The sequence below is a fragment of the Hemitrygon akajei genome, chromosome 1 (assembly GCF_048418815.1).
Source record: "Hemitrygon akajei chromosome 1, sHemAka1.3, whole genome shotgun sequence".
In the NCBI taxonomy this organism is placed as follows: domain Eukaryota; kingdom Metazoa; phylum Chordata; class Chondrichthyes; order Myliobatiformes; family Dasyatidae; genus Hemitrygon; species Hemitrygon akajei.
The window spans coordinates 100,356,673-100,382,706 of NC_133124.1; the positions used below are offsets into that span (position 1 = coordinate 100,356,673).

Consider the following 26,034-nt stretch of genomic DNA (forward strand, 5'->3'; position numbering starts at 1 on the left):
CTACGTGATCCCAAAGTAATAAAAAGTAATAAAGTAAGATCCCAAAGGTTGAACAAGTTAGGTGAAAGGTTGAACAAGTTAGGTTTGAAAGGTTGAACAAGTTAGGTCTCTATTCATTGGAGCGTAGAAGGTTGAGGGGGGATTTGATCGAGGTACTTAAAATGTTGAGAGGGATAGATAGAGTTGACGTGAATAGGCTGTTTCCATTGAGAGTAGGGGAGATTCAAACGAGAGGACATGATTTGAGAGTTAGGGGACAAAAGTTTAAGGGAAACACGAGGGGGTATTTCTTTACTCAGAGAGTGATAGCTGTGTGGAATGAGCTTCCTGTAGAAGTAGTAGAGGCCAGTTCAGTTGTGTCATTTAAGGTAAAATTGGATAGGTATATGGACAGGAAAGGAGTGGAGGGTTATGGGCTGAGTGCGGGTAGGTGGGACTAGGTGAGATTAAGAGTTCGGCACGGACTAGGAGGGCCGGAATGGCCTGTTTACGTGCTGTGATTGTTATATGGTTATATGGTAATCTCCACGTTTCCAAAGTGGAGTTATCCACAACCATATTGGCTGGTCTCCAGAGTTGTTGCTCCCCAAATCCTCCATTCATATTCTTTTCTTTATCAAGTCAATTTATGATGCTTCAACTTCACTGGCTCAAGCTGATCTGACTGACCTGTGTCAGCTTCCCATTGGATGTGGCCCATGGCTACAAGCAGTATTGCTTTATTGCTCTTCACTCCAGCCTTGTGGCCTAGGACATTCATTTTGTTCTTTTCAATTCAGACTGGTTCAAACCAGTCCAACCGGATCAGCCAGAAACTGAATCCAGACAATCAGATCACGGGCTGTTCTTTCTGTCTACATAATAAACAGCTTCTTATCTACAGAAACTCCCTTGTCTCCGCATTCGTCAGAGATAGCTCTGATTAAGGTATCCTTGAACAAGAACCAAATAGGTCACAAAATGGCAGCTGCAAAAACACTCTTGCAAAATGGCTGCTTTCATTCCTGCAACATGGCAAGAACAAAGACTTTTGCTTTCTTTGTCTCCACCGTCCTTGCCTCATTCCTATTCACTGGTTTGTGGATTGTAGTTTTGTTTTTTCGGGCCAACACAATTCTGAAGCTTGAGGGCACTTGTGAGTTGTCCATCCGAAATTAGGTTATGGTCCAAACCAAATATGGACTTCATGAAATACAAAACTAGGGTTGTTCTGCTTACTTTTCCTTGGACTTTCCTTTACACCATTGCTGAAGAGGCAAGTGGCTTGGCTCTTATGATCTTTGAAGCTGTGAGGTGTATTCGGAGGCATGGGAGGCAGTGCAGCCAGCAAAAATCACCATTAACACTTCACCTACAATGTTCTTTTGACTGCAGAGGTAGATAATTTCCCAAATTACTTCTGGCACCGGCACTCAACCAAAATCACCAAAATCTCATACTGCTGAAGTGCCCAAAGTCTGTTCATTTTAATTCTGTTCTCTGATGCTAATTATAACTTTAATACTCCCATCTTGTTTGGGATGTTCTTGCAATTAATGGCTGTTATGTTTCAGTGCTAGAGTCCTTTGCAGTACTGTTTGACCTACTGCTCTCTATTCTGTTTTTCTTTACAAAAATGGTATAAAACCTAGGACAGGACCCATTTTGAATGGTTCTCTGCCAAATTGGGTTATTACATTTGGACGGGAACAGGTGAACAACATTTGCTTTTGGACAAGAAAAATTCTAGTCGTGGAATAAGTTCCCACATGTTCTGAAAGTCCTTGTATGTAGTTGGTTTATGAGAGCATGATTATGAAAAAAATAGCTGCTCTTGTTTTGGATAGAAGCAAGTCGTTGAGATCAGTAGTTCAGAAGTGATCAGTGATAAACAAGAGAGAAAATAAAAAGAGAGAGGAGACATAAAAATAAAACAGGCAATCTCCTCTTAGTAACTGGGAGCATAAGGACAACATAGTGGAGAATAATATTTCAAAGCATCTGATGATGTGGACAGGACCGGTATTTGAAACATTAGTTTACATTCTCTCTTCCTCTCCTTTTCTCTCTAGATAAAATGGACCCTGAAGCAGAACTGAATGAGGAAAGAGAGAGGTCGATTAAGAGACCACGTTGGCAAAAAAACGAAAAGTTGACATATAAGGATGCTGATCAAAACGGAGGAGGAAAGAAACCAATTATCAGTGTGGTTCTCACAGCACATGAAGCTATCCCAGGTGAGCAGCAATGAACCATTCATTAGGCACCTTGGCTCATCTGTCAGACTATTTGAATTGCATTGAATACTTTTGGAAAGCCACAGTATTATATAGTCAAAGTTCAAAAGACCAAAGTAAAATTTATTACTTTAGTATATATGTCACCACATACAACCCTTAGAGTCCTTTTTCCTGCAGGCATATTCAGCAGATCTATAGAACAGTAACTGTAAACAGAATCAATGAAAGAACAAGAGCATTGAAGAGAACAAACTGTTCAAACGTAACTATAATTAAATAGTGATAAATAATGAGAACATGAAATAACAAGATAAGGAATCCTTAAAGTGAGACCATCGGTTGTGGGAACAGGAGAAATAGAATGAGTATAGTTACCCGTCTTTGTTCAAGAGACTGATAGTTGAGGGCTAGTTACAGTTCCTGAACCTGGTGGTGTGAGTCCAGAGACACTTCTACCTTCTACTTGATGGCAGCAGTGAGAGAAGAGGATGGTCTGGGTGGTGAGGATTTTTGATGACGGATGATGCTTTCCTATGACAGCGTTTTGTGCAGATATGCTCAATGGTTGGGAGGGCTTTACCAGTGAAATACTGGGCTGAATTCACTAACTTTTGTAGGATTTTCTGCTCAAAGGCATTGGTGTTCCCATATCAGGCCATAATAATGCAGTCAATCAGTACACTTTCCACTACACATCTATAGGAGTTTGTCAAGATTTTTGATGACATGCTGAATCTCTGTAGACTCCTAAAGAAGTTGAGGTGCTGTCATGCTTTCTTTGCAATTGTATTTATATAATGGGTTCAGGACAGGTTCTCTGAGATAGTGACACCCAGGAATTCCACCTCTGCTCCTCTGATGAGGTCTGGCTCGTGGACCTCTAGACTTTCTCTCCTGAAGTCTACAATCAGTTCCTTGGTCTTATTGGCATTGAGCGCGAGATTGTTGCTATTACACCACTCAGACAAATTTTTAATCTCTTTCCTGTGTACTGATTCATCACCACCTTTGATACAGCCCACAACAGTGGTGTCATCAGCAAACTTGTATATGGTGTTGGAGCTGTACTTGTCCATACAGTAACAGGTGTAAAGTGAGTAGAGCAGGGGGCTAAGCACACATCCCTGTGGTGCTCCTGTGCTGATGGAGATTGTGGAGGAGATTTTTTGCCAATCTAAACTGACTGGGGTTAGCAAGTGAGGAGCTCCAGCATCCAGTTGCACAGGGGGGTATTGATGCCCAGGTCTTGAAGTTTACTGGTTAGTTTTGAGCGGATGATGGTGTTGAATGCTGAGCTGTAATCAACAAAGAGCATCTGACTTGTGCATCTTTGCTGTCTAGATGCTGAAGGGCTGTGTGAAGAGCCAATGAGATGGCATATGCTGTAGACCTGTTGCTTCGGTACTCAAATTGGAGCAGATCCAGGTCACCACTCAGACAGGAGCTGATATGTTTCAACACCAACCTCTCAAAGCACTTAATCACTGTGGATGTAAGTGCCACTGGGGGATAGTCACTGAGGCAGGCTTCCACGCTCTTCTTGCTCACCGGTATGATTGAAGCAGCTGGGTACCACACCCTGCCTGAGTGGGAGGTTGAAGATATCTGTGAACACACCAGCCAGTTGGTTGGCACAGGTATTTGGTACTCAACCAGGTACTCTGTCCGGACTGGATGCTTTCCTTAGATTCAGTCTCTTGAAGGCAGCCCGCACGTCATCTTCAGATACTGAGACCAAAGGATCATCGGGAGATGTGGGGGTGCGCATTGGTTCCTCCCTGTTCTGGTGGTCAAACTGAGCATAGAAGGCACTGAGCTCATCTGGAAGCGAAGCTCTGCTGTCCCCCATTTCGTTAGATTTAACTTTGTAGGAGGATGATCTTTCTTCTGCCACATTGATTCCAGTCTCGTTCAGTATCGCTACTCCGTCTGTGAGATGGCTTTCCGGAGATCTTCCCTGCACTTCTTGTAGCATTCTTGATCTCAGACCTGAATGCCTCTGAACTGGTTAATCCCTTAGGCTAATCCATGCAATGGCCTAAAAGGCAGTGCTTTTTGTTAATAAAGGATGCAAAAATGTTCCAACTACAGCAAAAATGGAACAGCAAACAACAAATAACACAACTGCAAAACCACGATTTATACATTGACTTGATTTGTTTATGTTCCCATTTGGAATTTTAATAGTATTATTTTTAAAAATGGAAAGAACTGAGCCAGTACAGTATGAAGGCGCTTGAATGTCTTGCACAATGGCAAAATGTTTTGCATTGTGAGCTTTGTCTGTGGTGAGCTCTTTGTGTCTCCTTGACTTTTTTATTGTCACATGTACCAAAATAAAGTGATAAAGTTATAATGCAGAACAATTCATTACAGCAATGCATTGAGAGGTATTGGTATTGTTTTCTTTCTGAAAAGAGTATCTTACGCACAATTCATACTGACCAAATCATTACACAGTGCAGTGTGGTAGAATAAGGTTAAAAAAACATTGCAGAATAAAGTGTAAGCAATATGAAAAATGGTTGCAGCTAAACGATAAAGCTCAAGATCACAATGAGGTAGATTTTGAGCTCATGAGTCCATCTTATCGAACATGATAAAGTGTCTGATCACAGTGGGATAGAAGCTGTCCTTGAACTTCGGGATTGTATCTTTTGTCCAATAGACAGTGGAAAAGTGTCTGGGGTGGATGGGGTCTTTGATTATGCTGAGAAATATAGACCGAGTCCAGGTCAGCTCATTCACACGTGTCCGCGACTCTCTTGCTGTCACGTGCAGAGCGTTAGCCGTTAAGCATCCAGATAGAATGCTTTGTATGGTGTATCAATAAAAGCTGGTAAGGGTCAATGGAGACATGCTAAATTTCTTCAGCTTCCCCGGGAAGTAGAGATGGTGCTGAGCTTTTTTGGTCATGACACCCACATAGTTGGACCAGCACAGGCTGGTGATGATCTCACCCAACAAATTGAAGCTCTCAAACTTTTTTACTTTCATTGCTGTTGATATAGACAGGAGTATATTTACCACCCCGCTCCTTCTGAAAACAATGATCAGCTCCTTTGTTGAAACTGAGGGAAAGGCTGTTGTCATGACACCATGTTACTAAGTTCTCTGTTCTCAGTTGCCATACCAAGCTGTGATGCATCTGGATAGGATGCTTTTGGTGATGCATCAATAAAAATTGGTGAAGGTCAACATGGACATGCCAAATTCCTTTAGCCTCCTGAGGAAATGAAGGCATTCGGGGTTTTCTTGACTGTGGTGTCCATGTGGTTGGATCAGAATGGGTGATGTTTACTTTTAGGAACTTGAAGTTCCCAGCCCGCTCAACCTCAGTAATTATTGATGTAAACAGAAACATGTGGACCACCCCTTTCTGAAGTCAATGACCAGCTCCTTTATTTTGCCGACATTGAGAGAAAGGTTGTTGCCATGCCACTAGGCTCTCTATCTCCTTCCTGTTCTTTCAGATAATGCCCACTATGATAGTGTGATCTATAAACTTGTAGATGGAGTTAGAGTAGAATCTGGCCACATAACCATGAATATATAGGTCATGAAAGTCAAATCTGAATTTTTTTGAAGTGCCTAACTTGATGAGGGACTATCCATGGATTGTGGCGACCCACTTTCTGCGCAGGCAATCCGGCTCACAAATAGCCAGCGCGTGGGGAGAGACTTTGGTAATGCACCTCTGATGTCAGTTCCGCCCGGAGAGGGCGGGCGCTAGGGATTAAATGCCAGCGCCGCGAAGTGTGAATAAACTAGTCTCAAAACGGCTTACCGACTGCGTGTCGTCTCTAGCTCTGTATGTAGTACATCGCTACATTGGTGACCCCGACGGTCCAAACGGGACTTGGACCAAAGATGACCGACTCTTCATCTGTTCACGCAATTTCGCTGAAACTGCCGACTTTCTGGACGTTGCGACCACGCGTGTGGTTTAGCCAAGCAGAAGCCCAGTTCCAGATTTGGCAGATATCCTCTGATACCACGCGTTACTACCACATGGTGAGCACCCTTGACCAGGAGACGGCCGCCCAGGTTGAGGATTTCATACAGTCGCCCCCGGAAGAAGGCAAATATGAAGCATTCAAAGCGCTGCTCATTGGGACCTTTGGCCTCTCATGGCATGAGCGGGATGCCCGCCTACTTCACCTGGACGGTTTGGGAGACAGACTGCCATCAGCATTGATGAACGAGATGCTGGCCCTGGCTGACGGACACAAGCCCTGCCTTATGTTCGAGCAAGCGTTCCTAGAGCAACTGCCCGAGGACATACATCTGCTGCTGGCCAACGCAGATTTCAGCGACCCCCGGAAGGTGGCGGCCCGGGCAGACGTGCTGTGGAAAGCCAAGAGGGAGAGTGTGGCATCTGTCGGTCAGATTACCAGGCCACGCGCCCAACAGCGGACCAGACCAGGCCCGGCAGGGGGGCGCACACAACACAGAGGCAGGAGTGAGGAGGACAGTGAACAGTGGTGTTTCTACCACCAGTGGTGGGGCACAGAAGCCTGCCATTGTCGCCCGCCCTGCAAGGGCCAGGGCCAGGGCCAGCTGCCACTAATGGCTATGGCGGCTGGCCACCAGGACAGCCTCTTGTACTTCTGGGACAGTCGGGACGCCGCTTCTTGGTCAACACCGGAGCGGAAATCAGCGTCTTGCCCCCGACTGGGTACGACACCTGCAACTGGAAGCCAGGACCTACCCTGAGGGCCGCAAACGGCAGCACGATACGGACCTACGGCACCCGCACAGTGCAGCTGCAGTTCGGCGCCAGCCGGTTCACGTGGGACTTCACACTGGCCGTGGTGGCCCAACCACTCCTGGGGGTGGGCTTCTTGCGAGCTCACAGCCTGCTGGTCGACTTGCAAGGGAAAAGACTGGTACATACCGAGACTTTCCAGACGTTCTCTCTGGGTGAAGCCAAGTTGCCGGCCCCACACCTGGACTCCATCACGCTGTCGGACAACGAATTCACCAGAATCCTGGCGTGCTTTCCATCGATTCTGACACCGCAGTTCATGGCAGCCATGCCCAGACACGGGGTACAGCACCACACCCTGACCCAGGGACCAACCCTCCGTGCCCCCCCCAGAAAAGCTCCGCCTGGCGAAGGAGGAGTTCAAGAGGATGGAGTAATTAGGGATCGTACGGAGGTCCGACAGCCCATGGGCCTCCCCCCTGCACATGGTGGTCAAAGCAGCCGGGGGTTGGAGACCATGCTGCGACTACCGCAGACTGAACGAGGCTACAACTCCAGACCACTATACCGTGCTGCACATACAGGACTTTGCAGCAAACCTGCACGGGGCAAGAATCTTTTCCAAAGTAGACCTCATCCGGGGATACCATCAAATCCCGGTGCACCCTGAAGACATCCCCAAAATGGCACTCATCACCCCATTTGGCCTGTTCGAGTTCCTCCGAATGCAGTTCGGCCTGAAGAATGCCGCACAGACGATCCAGCGGCTAATGGATGCGGTGGGACGCGACCTGGACTTTGCATTCATCTATTTGGATGACATCCTTATAGCCAGCAGTAGTCACCAGGAGCGTCTGTCCCACCTCCGCCAGCTCTACTCCCGCCTGAGTGATTTCGGCCTCACGATCAACCCGGCCAAATGCCAGTTCGGTCTCGATACCATCGACTTCCTGGGCCACAGGATTACCAAAGACAGGGCAACACCTCTGCCCGCCAAGGTAGACGTGATCCGCCACTTTGCCCGGCCCAACACGGTCAAAGGCCTACAGGAGTTCGTTGGTATGGTGAACTTCTACCACCGTTTCCTCCCCTCAGCAGCCCGTATCACGCGCCCTTTGTACACCCTGATGTCGGGTAAAGGCAAGGACATTACTTGGGACGAGGAGGCTGCGGCCGCTTTCGTTAAAGCCAAGGAAGCCTTGGCAGATGCCGCAATGCTGGTGCACCCCAGAACGGACGTTCCGACCACCCTCACGGTGGACGCATCCGACACAGCAGTCGGTGGGGTGCTGGAGCAGCTCATCGAGGGGCGCTGACAACCCCTGGCGTTCTTCAGCAGGCACCTATGACCACCCAAACTCAAGTACAGTGCTTTTGACCGGGAGCTGTTGGCACTGTATCTGGCAATCCGGCATTTCAGGTACTTCTTAGAAAGCAGGCCGTTCACCGCATTCACGGACCACAAACCGTTGACCTTCGTGTTTACGAAGGTGTCCGATTCCTGGTCGGCTCGCCAGCAGTGACATCTGTCCTACATCTCCGAGTACACGACAGACATCCAGCATGTCTCGGGAAAGGACAACGTCGTGGCGGACGCACTCTCCAGACCAGCTGTCCAGGCCCTGTCCCTGGGGGTGGACTATGCAACACTGGCGGAGGCGCAGCAAGCAGACAACAAGATGCCCAGCTACAGGACTGCAGTCTCGGGTTTGCAGCTGCAGGACTTTCTCGTAGGCCCAGGTAAGAGGACCCTCCTGTGCGACGTGGCTACCAGCCAACCTTGCCCCATTGTCCCGGCAGCCTGGAGGCAGCGAGTTTTCGACTCCATACACGGTTTGGCACACCCATCTATCAGGACAACCGTCCGGCTGGTCTCCAGCAAGTTCGCATGGCACAGACCTCGCAAGGTCAGTGAATGGGCCAGAACGTGCGAGCAGTGCCAAACAGCCAAGATGCAGTGGCACACTAAAGTCCCGCCGCAGCAGTTCGAACCCACCCACCGGAGGTTCGACCACATTCATGTGGATATCGTGGGCCCCCTACCAGTGACCCAAGGAGCGCGGTACCTCCTAACTATGGTAGACCGGTTCACGAGGTGGCCAGAGGCGGTCCCGCTCACCGACACATCTGCTGATTCCTGCGCCCGAGCACTGATTGCAACCTGGGTAGCACGTTTCAGGGTACCGGCCCACATTACCTCCGACAGAGGCGCCCAGTTCACCTCCAGCCTGTGGTCGGCTGTGGCCAGCCTGTTGGGAACGCAGCTACACCACACTACTGCCTACCACCCACAGTCGAACGGACTAGTGGAGCGTTTCCACCATCACTTGAATTCGGCTCTCATGGCCCGCCTGAGAGGACCCTATTGGGTGGACGAGCTTCCCTGGGTCCTGCTTGGAATTCGCACAGCGCCCAAAGAGGATCTGCACACCTCGCCGGCTGAGTTGGTGTACTGCGCACCCCTGGCCGTCCCAGGAGAGTTCATACCAGCCCCAAGGGGGCAAGAGGAAGAACCCGCAGCAGTCCTGGACAGACTATGCGAAAGGCTCGGCAACCTGGCTCCCGTACCAACTTCACAGCACGGACGGGCCCCGACCCATGTACCCAAAGACCTGCAGAACTGTAAGTTTGTGTTTGTACGAAGGGGCGGACACCGGGCATGGCTACAGCGGTCGTACGAGGGGCTGTTCAAGGTGATCAACAACAACAGCGGGTCCACGTACATTCTGGACATTGGGGGGAAAGAGGAGGTTTTCACGGTGGACCGACTCAAACCAGCCCATGTGGACTTGGCACAGCCAGTCAAGGTTCAGGCACCGTGGCGCAGAGGCAGACCTCCCAAACAGAGGCTGATCCAGACTGTGGACATTGGGGGGTGTATCACTGGTTCTGGGGGCGGGTTATGTGGTGACCCACTTTCTGCACAGGCGAACCAGCTCACAAATAGCCAGCACGCAGGGAGAGACTTTGGTAATGCACCTCTGATGTCAGTTCCGCCCGGAGAGAGCCGGCGCTAGGGATTAAATGCCAGCGCCGCGAAGTTTGAATGAACTAGTCTCGAAACGGCTTACCGACTGCGTGTTGTCTCTATCTCTGTATGTAGTACATCGCTACAGGATTGTAATTTTGTGGACTTCTGAGACAATAATTTATTTTTTCTTTAACTCAAGTAGAAGCTCATGGAATTGAAGACCAATTGAGAATTTGAGATGAGCAGCCAGAAGACAAAGTGTAGGAGCAATGGCCAGATTATCTCATTAGCAGGTGACTAGTGGCATTCCACAAAGATTTATGTTGTGATAGTAGCTATTCATCACTTCATAAACAACTGAAATCATTTTCCTTCTTAATGATAGGTGCTATTTTTAAGGAGGAGATATTATTAGATTAAATGGATGCTAAAACAGAAGTGTTACGCCTGTGCCCCCTCCTTTTTGAGAATCGCAAGATCGCTATTAAATCAGGTCAGGAGACCCAGGAAATGAGAGAGAGACGTTTGAAATGTCCTGGCCCTCAGCGATATAAAGCAACGGGAAGCGGCCATTCTTGGAGACAGAATTGTGTATTGAGTACTGTACTTCGTGGAAGCCCTCAGGCAACGTGGGCTGGTTGGGGGATGGCATCATTCCACCCTGATTGACATCTGAGATCCCGTGAGTGGGGATAAAAGAGGGTTTGGGGAACGGCCCCTTCAGACGCACCAGAAGAAACGCTAGAAATCCTGTAACAGTGTAATAGCGAAAGCCGGTGGAAAGCCATGTGCGTCCTTTTCCATTTGCCTCGGAATTGGTGGGCCTTGCCACGGAAGAACGGCTTTAGCTAACAACAAAGGAGAAATCAGCCCCAACGACTCTCGAAGGATTGACATCATAAAAGGAATGGGCAAGTTTTAATCTCTCTCTCTTGACTCCAACCAAAGGCTGCAGCCTGCAGCTTGAATGAACTTGAGTGACTTTTATATTTCCATCGGACAATACATTATCCCCTAGACAACGATAGAGCTATTTCTTATTGATTATGATTATACCCGCGCTTTTAGATTTAGTATTGACGACGTATATTATCTGTATGTTTGCATCGATGTTATTTTTGTGTATTTTTATCAATAAATACTGTTAAAAATAGTACCATCAGACTTCAACGGACCTCTCTATCTTTGCTGGTAAGTGACCCAGTTACGGGGTACGTAACAGTAGAAACTGGTTTTCAATGTAAACAAGTGTGAGGTCATCTACTTTTGACCAGGCTAGATCACAATACTTTGGAGTAGGAAAAAGTTAAAAACTGATTATTGAACGATCTGGGTTCATTGATAATTAAACTGAATTTTAGAAAAGATGAATGAATTACTGGTCTTTCCTGCACACCCTAAGTGCCGCGAGTATAAATGGGCTCAAGAGTGTAGAAGCAAACTATTTGGCAGGTTTGTTTAATAGAATGATACCTGGATTGGAGTGAAATAGAGATGTTTTGATTTCTAATCAATGATGATTAAGGGAGGATTTGATAAAAGTTTTCAAGCTATTCCAAAAAACTGGCAAAATGGAGAAAAATTATTTTTTCAGCAGGTATAATTTTGTGATGTGAGCCAAAAATTTAAACCAGTCTTTTCAGGAATTAAATTATGAAATCTCACAATTGGTAGGTACCATTTGGCAACTGATTCTGTACTTTGAAGTTCAAAGTTGGTAGTTTTCTTTGAAAGAAAAATAAGTGATTTGTGAAGTGGGGTCAAAGACAAGTTAATAACACCAGGCCACAGCTATTAAACACAATAACATATACACAGATCATAAACACATAAACCCAGGCCACAGATCAGCCACCACTTCCATGCACTATGCAAAAGTGATTTGAGGGGGTAGATACTTAACTGCTAGTCCTTTATCCCAAATAGTATCAAAGCCAATTCTTGTCTTACCTTGTAACTGCTATTCTCTGTCGCAACAAGAAATAATATTTTTCTGTGTTCTAGGTGCCACTAAAATTATTCCCATCGAGGCCACTCCAGCTGAGAAAACTCCAGCAGCTGAGCCTGAAAGTATTGGTCAAGAATCAGCTCTGCGAAAGGGTTACCAGGAATATGCTATCCAACAGGCACCATTGGAGTTGGCCCAGAATTCTTTCAGGCAAGTGCACTTTGCAGGAAAGCAATAGCTTCAAATGGCACATGCTTACTTACCTCACTTTCCATGAAATTAACTGTGAGGAACACTGCCAATGCAGCCATGTGCCCTGCTTCCAATTATTTTTCCTGACTTTAGAATACATTGATGGGATTTGGGTTTGGGTCTTCTCTGATGTTGTTGCTGTGATCAATTTAGCAACTTCCTGCAGTCGAATAGGGTTGCTGATACTGAATTCCAAGGGGAATAGATTATAGAGCTGGCATTTATTCATTCAATCTTAAAGTACAGGAAAGATCATGATGGAATATCATAATTTTGTGGCATGATGTCTAAGATGTGTAGCGTGTTTGTGAAGCAAAGGTGATTGTAGTCCTTCCAAATATATTTACAACTGCAGTTTTCTTCATATCAAGTCCAAACTTGTTACTTATTAATATCATGATTCACTAGTCATTTCAATTTCAATCTCAAGTTTTTTCATTGGGCATTTGTGATGTATCCAGAATGTATCCAGTTCACAGATTCCTTAAAAAGTTTTTGAGTTGTCTGATGAAGCACATGTAGGGCTGGTTATGCTTCAGATTTAGCTTCCTGTAATAATGAATAAAGCAGAGAACAGAGTAATATAGAGCATTATTTGCATTTACATCTATTAGGAATTTGCTTCTGTGTGCTTGCAACACCAACAAAAACACCACCATTCAACAATGATAAAGAATACAAAATTATACAAATGAGGTTAAAGCATGGACATGGAATAAATGTACATAAGTACATAAATATCAGTATGTATTTACAGTGTAAACAGCATTATAAAAGGTGTTTTAAAGCACAGTGACTGAAGTAAGAGATAGGGAGGGGATGGAGGTTAACAAGAAAGGTTGATCAGATTAATTGCCTGGGAGAAGAAACTTAAGAAGGTGTGATGTTTCTGTTTTAATAACCTTCTGTGTTTTTCAGTAGGGAGCTTTTGGAAAATGCAGTTTGCAAGGTGGGTAGTGTCTAAAATTTTCCTGGCTGCTTTGTCCCAGATACATATGAGTCCTGCAGTGATGGTAGGCTGCAGCCAGTGACCTTTTCTGCTGACCTGACAGTTTGCTGTAGTTTTTGTTATGTACTGAGAGGATGCTGCACTAAGCCAGACAGCTGATGTGAGGATGTTCACCATGATTTAATAGGATCCTGAGGGGCAACGTTTCCATTAAGAAAGTGGTCAGTATATGGAATTAACTGTCAGAAGAACCTTGCTTCTCTGAACGTTGCATCACATGAACATGGGATGGTGAAGCAGGCTTTGGCATTGAGTGTAAACATTAAGATGTTATGTTGCAGTTGTACAAGACATTGGTGAGGTTGCATGTGGAATACTGTGTTCAATTTTGGTCACCCTGCTATGGGAAAGATGCCATAAAATTGGAAATAGTGCGAAGGAGCATTAGGGGGATGCTGTTGGCACTTGAGGGACTGAGTTATGGAGAGAGGTTGAACAGTTTGAACTGTTTTCATTGGTGATTAGGAGAATAAGGGGTGATCTTATAGAGGTGACTATAATTAAAAGGGCATGTTTAGGGTGAATGCCTACAGTCTTTTTCTCAAGGTGGATAATCAAGAACTGCAGAGCATTGGTTTAAGGTGAGATTTAATAGGAACCTGAGGGGCAACTTTTTTTCCAAGAGCACAGTCAGTATAAAGAATGAACTGCCAGAGGAAGTGGTTAAGGAGGCTACATTAACCACATTTAAAAGGTACTTGGACAGGTACATGGGGGAGGAAAGGTTAAGAGGGATATGGGCCAAACATGGCTAAATGGATGGAGCTCAGATGTGTTACGTAACCTCGTAACCAGGTAACTTACCAGCAAAGATAGCGGGATCAGCTGAGTCGGATGCTACTATTTTCAAACGTTTTATTCAAAAAGGGGCACAAACGTATGGTTAATACAAAACATTCAGATCATATACATCGTCACAACTCAATCTAAAACACCGGTGTAATAATAATCAATCAGAAATAAGCTCTATAGTTGTCTAGGGGGTAATACTGAGTCCAATTGAAATATAAAGAGTCACTCAGAAGTCTGCAGGCTTTTCCCTTTTGGGAACCGCTGGGGTTTCACGTTGTGGAGAGAGAGAGATGGTTGAGAAAGGATAAACACTTGCCCGTTGTCTTTACAGAGCAAATCCTTGGAATCAGGGGAGCAGGCTTCCCCGTTGTTAGTTAAAAGCAGTCTTCCGTTGGTTCTAGCCACAGATTCAAAATTTGGAATCTAACGCACGTGGCTTCCTTCAAAATGGCTTCCCGCTCCCACGGGAATCGGTATCGTGCTTCCTTGGTGTCTCCTTGGTGCGTCTGAGGGTTCCCCCCCTCAGACCCTCCTTTATACTTCTTCACGGGATCGCAGGTGTCAGTCAGGTTGCAGGTGATGCGATCTCCCTCTCAACCAGCCCACTTTGCCCGAGGGCTTTTTATGTGGTCTCCATGAGACAATAGTCAATGTCACCTTTATTCTGCTTCTCGGGAGAACGTGGTCTTCCGCACGTCTCTCTCTCTCTCTCCCATTTCCTGTGTCTATTCAGCACGTCTCTCCCCCTCTTGGGTCAGTTGACCCCCCCTTGACTAGGGCTCTTGCGATTCTCACAAAGGAGGGGGCCGAGGTCATAACAGATGGAAGTCCTGATTGGCATGGACCAGTTCACCCAAGGAGTCTTTTTCTCTGCTGCATGACTATATGATTCCATTAATAACTTTGGAAAAGGTGCAAAGGAGGCCCACAATGTTGATCTTCAGTTTAAAGTTTGGTTACCCAAATAGTTTTGAATGACTTGACCTGCGTAGTCTTTGAGATATTCAAATAAGGTTTATAAGATAATGGAAGAATTGGACAATGCTTGTGAAATCCAATTACTTAGTGAATTATAAAGAATACAAGGTGAAGGCAGATTAATTTAGATGTTGTTCAAAGAAAGCTGATTCTATTTCTGATATGGAAGGATATTGTCTTCTACAAGAGCTATGTCTAAGTGCTTATCCATGCTTGAGTGAGTCCTCACCAATTTTCATTGCTTTTGTTTCCTTCTATTGACTTCGTGATTTAACTTTTTCTCTTATTCTTCCAGGCACTCCAGGCCTTCTTTACTTTGTTGTTAAAGGAAAAGTATTTGTTAAATATTAGATTTTAAAGAAGTGAGATGTGTTAATAATTTTTGAAATGGTGTTTATTATGGTAAAAAGGGTAAAATACCAGTGGTGAAAGTCACAGTGAAAATTAGGTATCCAGAAAATTTAATACAGAAAGGCAGGAAGTGTGCAGAATCTTAGATACAGGACTCTTACAGGCAAGAGATCATAATATGATGGAATTCACCCTGAAATTTGAGATGGAGAAGCTAAAGTCAGATGTGGAGTAAAGGGAATTACAGAGACATGAGAGAGGAGTTGGTCTGAATTCACTGGAAAAGAACATGGGTAGGGATGATAGCAGAGCAGCAATGGGTGGAATTTCTGGAAGCAATTCAGAAGGCACAGGATATATACATCCAATCAGGAAGAAGTTTCTAAATGCAAGGTGACACGACCGTGGCCAACAAGATAAGTCAAAGCCAGCTTAAAAGCAATAGAGAGGGCATATGATAGAGGAAAAATTAGTAGGAGGTTAGAGGATTGGGAAGATTTCAAATACCAACAAAAGGCAACTAAAAAGGCCAGCCAGTAATATTAAAGAGGATACCAAGAGTTTCTAAAGATACATAACGTGTAAAAGAGAGGCAAGAGTGGATAACGAGCCACTGGAGTGGTAGTAATGGGGGATAAGGAAATGGTGGATGAAACAAACTGAATAAGTATTTTGCATCAGCCTTCACTGTGTTTGGTGAAAGTTCCATGTGTCAGGGGCCATGAAATGTGTGAAGGTACCATTACTAGAAGAACGCTCTTGGGAAACAGAAAGGTGTGAAGGTAGATAAGTCACTTGAACCAGATAATGTACACCCCAGGGTGAAAGAGGTAGCTGAAGGGATTGTGGAGGCATTAGTAATGATCTTTCAAAAAATCACTAGATTCTGGAATGGTTCACAAAGACTGAAAAATTGCAAATGACACTCCACTCTTTAAGAAGGGAGAGAGGTAGAAGAAAGGAAATTATAGGCCAGTTAGTCTGAAATAACAACCAGGATAGACAAAGGAGAATCAGTTGATGTTGTGTACTTGGATTTTCAGAAGCCCTTTGACAAGATGCCACACATGAGGCTGTTAACAAGCTATGAGCCCATGGTATTATAGAAAAGATTCTAGCATGGATAAAGCACTGGCTGATTAGCAGGAAGCAAAGAGTGGGAATAAAGGGAGCCTTTTCTGGTTGAATGCTGGCAACTAATGGTGTACCACAGGGGTCTGTGCTGGACCGATTCTTTTTAACATTATGTGTTAATGATTTGGATGATGGAATTGATGGCTTTGTTGCAAAACTTGCAGACAATATGAAGATAGGTGGAGGGGCAGGTAGTTTTGAGGAAGTATGAAGGGAGATTGATAAGTTTGTGGCCTAACGTAGAAGGAGTCAGTTTTAGAAAACCTAGCACATTTATTTTTCACCCTCCCCTAGTGTTGCTACCATGTCCTCGTGGATCTCTTTGGGTGATAAGCCCTTGAGACCGAGGCAGTGGATGACTGCACGAAGGCTGATGTTGTCCATTTTCTCAGACAGTGCTTACTTGCAATTTTTAATTATCTGAAACAGAAATCCCCCAAAAGTTACTAACTTCTTTCTGCATATTCACTGAGTTGAACTGCATGTGCATGTAACGAGAACTGTATAACTCAATCTCCTTCTACCTTAGGCCATGAATTTATCAATCACCCCTGCTGTGGACCACTTTCTGGAGGTCCAAGACGCCAACTTCTACAAAGCGGGGATCCGTATCCTCCACGACTGCTGGACTAAGTGTGTAAATGTAGGAGGGGACTATGTTGAAAAATAAATGTGCTAGGTTTTCTAAAATTGACTCCTTCTACCTTAGGCCACGAACTTATCAATCACCCCTCGTAGAGAAACTACAGAAGGACTTAGACAATTTAGGAGAATGGGCAAAGAAGTGGCAGATGGAATACAGTGTTGGGTAGTGTATGTTCATGCAATTTGGTAGAGGAAATGAAAGGGTTGACTATTTTCTAAATGGGGAGAAAATACAAAACACTGAGATGCAAAGGGACTTGGGAGTGCTTTGCAGGATTCCCTGAAGATTAATTTGCAGGTGGAGTCTGTGATGAGGAAGCCAAATGCAATGTTAGCATTCATTTCAAGAGGACTAGAATATAAAAGTATGCATGTAATGTTGAGACGTTGTTAAGCACTAGTGAGGCCTCACTTAGAGTATTGTGAGCAATTTTGGGCCCTTTATCTTAAAAAGGATGTGCTGAAACTGGAGAGGATTCAAAGAAGGTTCATGAAAATGATTCCAGGTTTGAACAGCTTGTCAAGTGAAGTCAACATGTACAAACAAACTGGAGGAACTCAGCAGGTTGGGCAGCATCCGTGGAAACGAACAGTTAACGTTTCAGGCCGAGACCCTTCATCAGGACTGAAGATGGAGGGGGCAGGGGCCCCATAAAGAAGGTAGGGGAAGGGTGGGAAGGAGAAAGCTGGTAGACGTCAGGTGAAAAACCAATCAGAGGAAAGATCAAGGGGTGGGGGAGGGTAAGCAGGGAGGGGATAGGCAGGAAAGGTGAAGAAGGAAAGCACTATGGGTAGTAGAAGAAGGCAGAATTATGGGAGAGATGATAGGCAGCTAGAAGATGAGGCAGAGTGAAAGTGGGATGGTGGAAGGGAGAGGGAGGGAATTACCGGAAGTTGGAGAATTCGATGTTCATACCAAGGGGCTGGAGACTACCCAGGTGGTAAATGAGGTGTTGCTCCTCCAACCTGAGTTTGGCCTCATCATGGCAGTAGAGGAGGCCATGTATGGACATATCCGAATGGGAATGTGAAGCGGAGTTGAAGTGGGTGGCAACTGGGAGATCCTGTCTGTTGTGGCGGACGGAGCGGAGGTGCTCGACGAAGCGGTCCCCCAATCTGCATCGGGTCTCGCTGATGTAGAGGAGGCCGCACTGGGAGCACCGGATGCAATAGATGACTCCAGCAGACTCACAGATGAAGTGTTGCCTCATCTGGAAGGACTGTTTGAGGCGCTGAATGGTGGTAAGAGAAGAGGTGTAGGGACAGTTGTAGCACTTACGCTTAGGCTTGTCAAGTGAAGAGTGTTTGATGGCACTAGAATTCAGAAGAATTAGGGGGACCTCATTAAAAACTATTGAATGGTGAAAGGCCTTGATAGAGTGGATTGGAGAAGATATTTCCTGTGGTGGAGTATCTAAGACTAGAGGACACGACCTCAGAATATAAGGGTGTCCTTTTGGAATGGAGATGAGGAGGAATTTCTTTAGCCAGAAAGTGGTGAATCTGTGCAATTGGTTGCCACTTGCAGCTGTGGTGACCAAGTCTGTATGTATACTTAAGGCAGAGGTTGATAGATTCTTGATTGGTCAGGGCATTAAGCAATATGGGGAGAAGGCAGTAGACTGGGGCTGCGAGGAAAAATGGATCAGCCATGATGAAATGACAGAGCAGGTTCCATGGGCCAAGTGGCCTAATTCTGGTGTTATGTCTCATGGATTTGTACTCTTTGTAGAGAAAGAGCAAGCAGTGCTGGTGCATCAGAGCTCCGGTTACCCAAGTTCAGTCGTTACTTACAATGCTATCCGTGTGGAGTTTGCATATGCTTCCTCTGAGTTCCCCCTTGGAGCACCAGTTTTCTCGCCCTTCCTACAGACTGGTCGTTTAATTGAACATTATGCATTGCCCCTACTGTGTAGGTGAGAGATAAGAAGCTGGTGGAATTGATGGGAATGTCTTACAGGGAAAATTAGTGTGGCAAGTGGGATTGCTCTTTTAGCCAGCATTGACTTAATAGATCAAAAATGGTCTCCTTGTATGTCATAAATATGTAAAAGCCATAGAACACCACAACCTGGAATCCAGCCTTTCTGCTCATTGAGTCCGTGCTGAAACATTAATCTGCCTAGTCCCATCGACTTGACCCAGACCATAGGCCTCCATACCCCTCTCATCCATGTACCTATCCAAATTTCCTTTTTTATGTTGAAATCAACCCTGCATCCACTTCTTTGGCTGGCAGCTCATTCCATGCTCTCACCAACCTCTGAACATTTCCCCCCTGAGCAATTCACCTTTCACCCTTAACCCATGACCTCTAGTTGTAGTCCCACCCAACTTCAGTGGAAAAAGCCTACTTGCATTTACCCTATCTATACCCCTTATAATTTTATATACCTCAATCAATTCTCCCCTCAATCTTCTACGTTCTAAAGAATAAGGTTCTAACCTATTCGACCTCGCCCTATAACTCAGGTCATGACAACATCCTTGTAAATTTTCTCAGCACCCTTTCAATCTTATTTACATCCTTGGTAGGTGATCAAAATTTTACACAACATTCTAAATTGGGCATCACCAATGTCATACAATTTCAACATGACATCCCAACTTCTGTACTGAATACATTGATTTATGACCAATGTGCTAAATGCTTTCTTTATGACCTTATCTACCTACGGCACCGCTTTTAAGGAATTATGGATCTGTATTCCCAGATCACTCTGTTCTACTGCGTGCCTTGTTGCCCTATCAAATACTGGTTGGTTCTCCCAAATTGTAAAACTTCACACATGATTGTATTAAATTCTATCTGCCATTTTTTCCAGCTGGTCAAAATCCTGCTTCAAGCTTTTATAGTATTCCTTGCTGTTCAGTACACCCCCAATCCTGGTGTCATCCACAAATTTGCTGATCCAGTTTTCCACATTATCATCGAGATCATTGGTATAGATTACCAACAACAATGGACCTAGCAACAATCCCTGTGGAATTCCACTAGTCACAGGCCTCCAGTTAGAGAGGTAACCATCTACTGCCCCTCTCTGGCTTCGTCCGCAAAGCCAGTATCTAATCCACTTTACCATCTCATCTTGAATGCCAAACAACTGAACCTTCTTGACCAACCTCCCATGTGGGACCTCGTCAAAGATCTTGCTAAAGTCCACGCAGACATCCACTGCCTTGCCTTCATCAACTTTACTAGTAACTTCTTTGAAAAACTCTGTAAGATTGATTAGGCATGACCTACCACGGACAAAGCCACATTAACTATCCTTAATCAGTCCCTGCCTATTCAAATATTTATATATCCAGTCCCTTAGAATACCTTCCAATAAATTTCCCATTGCTGATGACATACCCACCGGCCTATAATTTCCTGGCTTATTCTTAAAGCCTTTCTTAAACAACGGACAACATTAGCTATCCTCCAATCCTCTGGCACCTTATCTGTGGTTAAGGATGTTTTAAATGTCTCTGCTAGGGTAGGGCCCCTGTAATTTCTGCACTAGTCTCCCAAAGGGTCCAAGGGAACACCTTGTCAGGCCCTGGGGATTTACTTACTCTATCTTGCCTCAAGGCAGCTAACACCTCCTCCTCTGTAATCTGCACATGGCCCATGACCTTGATGCTGCTTTTCCTTTTATCCGTCAGCTCTGTGTCTGTGTCCTGAGTGAATACAGATGAAAAAATCAATTTACGATCTCCCCCATCTCTTACAGCTCCATGCATAGATAACCAATCTGATTTTCCAGAGGACCAATTTTGTCCCTTGCTATCATTGTGAGATAGATTTATTTGGAATATATATATATATATATATATATACCTGTATACTTTATTAGATAATTAGAGAGATTGTTCAAAGTTGAAAAGTTCAAAGTAAATTTATTATTAAAGTACAGGGGTAATAACTATTACTGAACCAAGTGGTGTGAGTCCTGTGACTCCTGTTCCTTCTTGCTGATGGTAGCAGTAAGAAGAGTGCATGACCTAGTTGGGAATGGTCCCTGATGATGGATGCTGCTTTCCTGTGACAACACTCTCTATGTAGATGTTCTCAGTGGAGGGGAGGGCTTTACCCATGATGGACTGGTCCATTTCCACTACTTTTGTATGATTTCCTGTTCAAGGGCATTGTTGTTTCCACATCAGACTGGAATGCAGCCAGTCAACATACTCTCTACCACACATCTACAGAAGTTTGTCAGAGTCTTAGATGTCATGCCAAATCTTTGCAAACTCCTAAGGAAATTTAGGTGCTGCTGTGCTTTCTTCATAATTGCAATTATGCGCTGGGCTTAGGGTAGGTCCTCTGAAATTATAACACCAAGGAATGTAAAGTTGCTGACCCTCATCCACCTGTGATTCTCCAACAAGGACTGGCTCTTGGACCTCTGGTTTCCTCCTCCTGAAGTCAATAATCAGCTCCTTGGTTTTGCGGACACTGAGTCAGAGGTTGTTGTTGTGGCACCACTCAGCCAGATTTTCAATCCCCTTCCTGTATGCTGATTCATCACCACCTTTGATTCAGCAAACTTGAATATGGCATTGGAGCTATGCTTAGCCACACGTTCATAAAATGTAAAGTGAGTAGAGCAGGGGACTAAGCACACAGCCTTGAGGTGCGCCTGTGCTGATGGAGATCATGGAGGGTACGTTGCCAAACCAAACTGACTGAGGTCTGCAAGTGAGGAAATCAAGGATGCTAGTACACAATGAGGCATTGAGACCAAGGTCTTGAAGCTTATTGATTAGTTTTGAGTGGATGATGGTATTGAATGCTGAGCTATTGTTGATAAAGAGCATCTTGATATATGCATCCTTGCTGTCCAGATGTTCCAGGGTTGAGTGAAAACCCAATGAGATGGAATCTGCTGTGGACTTGTTGCGTCAGTAGGCAAATTGGAGCGGATCCAAGTCATTTCTCAGGCAGGTGTTGATATGTTTCATCACCAACCTTTCAAAACACTTCATCACTGGGGTAAAAGCAGGTGTAGTGGTTACTTGAAAACAAACCAAAACCACTGAGAGGCTGAGTGAGGGGCTTGACTCGGTGTGATGCGCTTCCAGGTATTGAGTTCCAAGTCGAAAAAAGTATGTTTGATCCTTTATTATGAAACCAGCAAAGACAAATAATCTTATAGAGCCACATTAGAAATTAGTGTAACCAAAGTAGCAAAATAATGAAATAAATGGAATAAGAGTAATTAGTGTTCAAGTTAATCGTCTACAAAAATATATCCATTCCCTGGCTGCCTCTAGCTAGCAACTTAACTAAACTTAACTAACTAAGACAAAACACGAATACATAACTATACTCATTTGTTTCTACCATGCCCCAACCCATGTGACAAATTACCGTAACTCATAATAAACGCACAACACAAAATGCAATACCGACAGACCAAAAATAGACGCATAGCTCCTACATCCCAACCCCTAATTATTGCACTGTAATACTAACAAGTACATACTACAATAATAGGACACATGAAATTTTTAGGGATAAGCATTTTAACATTTATGCAAATATCATCTTTTTATTTTCTTCTTCCAGTCAAGTCGTGTAACAGTCATTTAGGCCAGAGGTTACCAACACTTAGCCCAATACAGTGATCTTACCAACACTCCTGTCAAGTCAGTAAGTCAAGTCAAAAGTCATGAAGTTTCCAAAGCTCCTCAAACCTCTGCCACCTGTAAAAGACAGACTTTTGTTATAGGCCTGTCCATACAGCTTGTCTTAATTTTGAATCATCTCTAGCTGCTCAAATCCTCTTCTGTCTGGAAAGACAGGAGTGACTCTTCTCATGATTCATGAGTTTCGAGGCGCTGAGTTGTCAACTATGCGCACAGTGTTTCCTGGGAGGAAATTGTGTTTTATACCTGAGGCAACAGAAGGTTGGGTGTTAGTGCTTTCAGACCATTGGGATCAGATGATGCTTTAGTAATTAGGTCACCATTGATAATAGCCTCTAGTTCACAAAAGACTATGTGGAAATGTTCTTCATCAAGATTCTGTACCTTCATGGTAGAATTGAGGACCTTTCACACAGATCTGATCAGTCTCTCCCATGTTCCTCCATGATGTGAACCAACTAGAGGTGGGGGGACGGGGTTGAAAATCTACTTAATTCCTTTCTGAAGATGGACATCACTGATCCATGAGTGATTCCAGTTCTCTCAACTCACACACAGCTTGAGCAAAGTTTGTCATATTTTCAGAGTGCAGTTCACGAACCTCTCCTCGTCTTGCTATAAAGCGTCGAAGTGCATTAACAAAACATTCTGTGTCTCAAGAATGCCTTTGTTGTTCTTCATCGAAGTCAGACTGAGTCAGAAAATGTTCAATTGCATTCTCTTTCAACTACAAAATGAGAGCAGGTTCTTAAATCTAAGAATCCAGTCTACTGTCTTGGCCATTCCCTTTCAAGCTGAAGAAGATACCGAGGCCTTGACACCCATGTCTCATTCTTCAGAAATGTTATCACCTTCAGCCCTTTAGAGGCCAAATCTGCTGGGTAGCTTGAAGTGTTTACATAACTCCATTGAAGTGCCTGTGAGACCATAAGAATTTATGAAACTTTGGTTCCAATGAAGGTTTGAAAACCTGGAAGTTTCATTTTTGATATAATTCAACATCAAAGTACTATCAGTCCAAAAAACTGAGTCATCAAGCTGCATATGCAACTCCTTCCTCCACAATGTGTCCATACAGCTTGCCATCTTAGCGGTGGTGAAGTGGAGCTATCCTAGATTTTCCTATGATAAAAGCACTGTGCACCTGAGAGCCCGTGTTGTGCAGCAGTGCTCCGTAGCCATCTTTGTTTGCACCTGTAAAGTTCTGTAACTGTGCAGCAGTAACTTATCCAAAATCCAGGGGGTTCTAGCATCTAACAACCTTGAAGTCTTCCAGCTGGTAGAGTTCTTCCAGGCGGCTGGTGCACTCATGAGCAACTGATGTATGTACAGTGTCATCCCAGCCAAGCTCCTTTTTATATAGGTCTTGTAGGATCCTCTTAGCAGATAGCACAACCGCACTCAAGATTCCTAAAGGATTATAGGTGGAACTAACTGTGGGGAGGATCCCCCTTCTGGTTTAGTGGTCTATCTTGGATCATGATCTTAAACTTGAAAGTAGTGTGCTGAATGCACAATCCAGTACTCTCTCCACTGAAGGAGTATCTTGATCCAAATGCAAATCCTCCATGTCTTTCACTCTTCGCTCTTCCGGTGTCATGGCTAGCACTATGCCTGTTACTTATCCACCTTGTGAGTTGAAAGCTGCCTTTAGCACAGATGGATACAAGGTCATGATAGAGAGACACTACTTCTTCCTCAGAGGACACAGACATAAGGAAGTCATCAATATAGAAGCAATGCAAAACCGTATCCATTGTCACACAGCTGAAATGTTTTTCATTGTCTTCTGCAAATTTCCTAAGAGTGAAATTGGCATAGCTCATCCAAGTTCAAAACTGGATCCTATTAACTGTCAGCTCAGGCTGTGCACAGTCTTTCCCATCACCATTGTCTCCTTTCAGTGTTCCATCCACAGTCCAACCCAACATTGTTCTAACTGCATAGGGTCTATCATTAACACTGTGAATTACTTGTAATAGCTCTGATGCTTTAGGTACATTTGTCCCTATCAGCAGCTCAGTTTCTGAATCAATCTCTGGCAAATAGGCATGTTTTAGATGAGACCATCCCTGGAGATCCCTCTGTCACGTAATGTTCCCTCTGTGGACAGAATACTTGCCTGTGTATAGACATTAGGTAGTTGACAATAGCTTTTACTATCCAAGCCAGTCACTTCCAATCCTGAAACAATGTAGCTAATCATTACATTCCCTTGACCCATGGTCTGTATGTATTTGGGAGTACTTTTTCTTGTGAGGTTGAGCTTGTTCATGAGGCCCACTGTACAGAACACTGCTGTACTCCCTGGATCTAAAAAAGCGTAAGTAACCACCGTCTTGTTACCCTTCTTAGACTTCACTTGTACTGGAACTATGGGAAGTTTACAATTATGATCGTTGGCCCCTGTAAGCCTTTGGTCACCAGGGCACTACTCACTGTTGTGTCTGATACTTCAATGGCTTATTTTGATTCTGTACCCTTTTCGTTAGAGTGAATATGAAGTATGCTGGGATGCTTGCCATTGCATACCTTGCACGAAAGACGCTTCCTGCGATCCTTGCTGATGTGCCCTGTAGACAAATATAAAAAGCAGACACCATTTTCTTTCAGGAAGGCAATCTTCTCATTATGAGCCTTTTCTCCAGCAGAGGACATGAATCCAGTGTATGTTCATGCTTACAGAACAGACAAACCCTTTTGGCTGATGAGACTATTTCCCTTCCATTAGTTCCAGGTTCCGTTTCAGCTTTACTTCTGACAGTGGCCATAGTAGTGGCAAAGCTGCTTCCTTTAGCCTTAGAACAAAATTGTGACTTAGTTTTGTTCACACCTTTACTTATTGCAGGTAATGGAGCAGCCTGTGTATTCCCAAATACCAGGTCTGCAGCCATCTTGTCTCTCAATAAAATCAATCATGTCAACAAAAGTAGTCGTACGGTTGTGTAATTCTTACTGTTTACAGACCACCATTTTCCACTTATTCCTGTGCATATAGGGCAATTTCTTTATGACAATCAACATATTGGCAGGCATGTCCAGCTCACATGCATGTACTGTACTTCTTCCACAGCATTACAACAACCTCTAAGAAAAAGACTGTTGTCTTGAAGAGCTTTCACATCTTCAGATTGGATAGGTACCCAAGAAAGAACCGATTGCATGTAGGTGGATGCAATTTTCTGTTCATTAACAAAATGTTCCTGTAGTAAAGCCTTAGCCTTGACATATCCTTTTTTAGGGTGGACATGCTGGCAACTTCTGACAAGTTCTCAGGGCAATCCCTAGTGTACAGTCCAAGGAAACAGAGACAGTCACTATAGCCGTCAGTCTTGCCTTCAACACAAATTTTCGAAGTGCTTCATGAATGCATGATACTGCAATGGATCA

The 26,034-nt window shown here is 44.5% G+C and overlaps 1 protein-coding gene across 3 annotated transcripts in view; it reads left to right on the plus strand.

The window, feature by feature from the left end:
* The window catches only part of zfat (zinc finger and AT hook domain containing), a 123,012-nt gene that overhangs the window by 12,645 nt on the left and 84,333 nt on the right, over positions 1 to 26,034 (plus strand). For all 3 annotated transcript variants that reach the window (XM_073048381.1, XM_073048389.1, XM_073048400.1), the window contains 2 exons: positions 2,052 to 2,216; positions 11,903 to 12,056. In XM_073048381.1, coding sequence (XP_072904482.1) covers positions 2,052 to 2,216; positions 11,903 to 12,056 — 319 coding nt within the window. The remainder of the gene's footprint in view (positions 1 to 2,051; positions 2,217 to 11,902; positions 12,057 to 26,034) is intronic.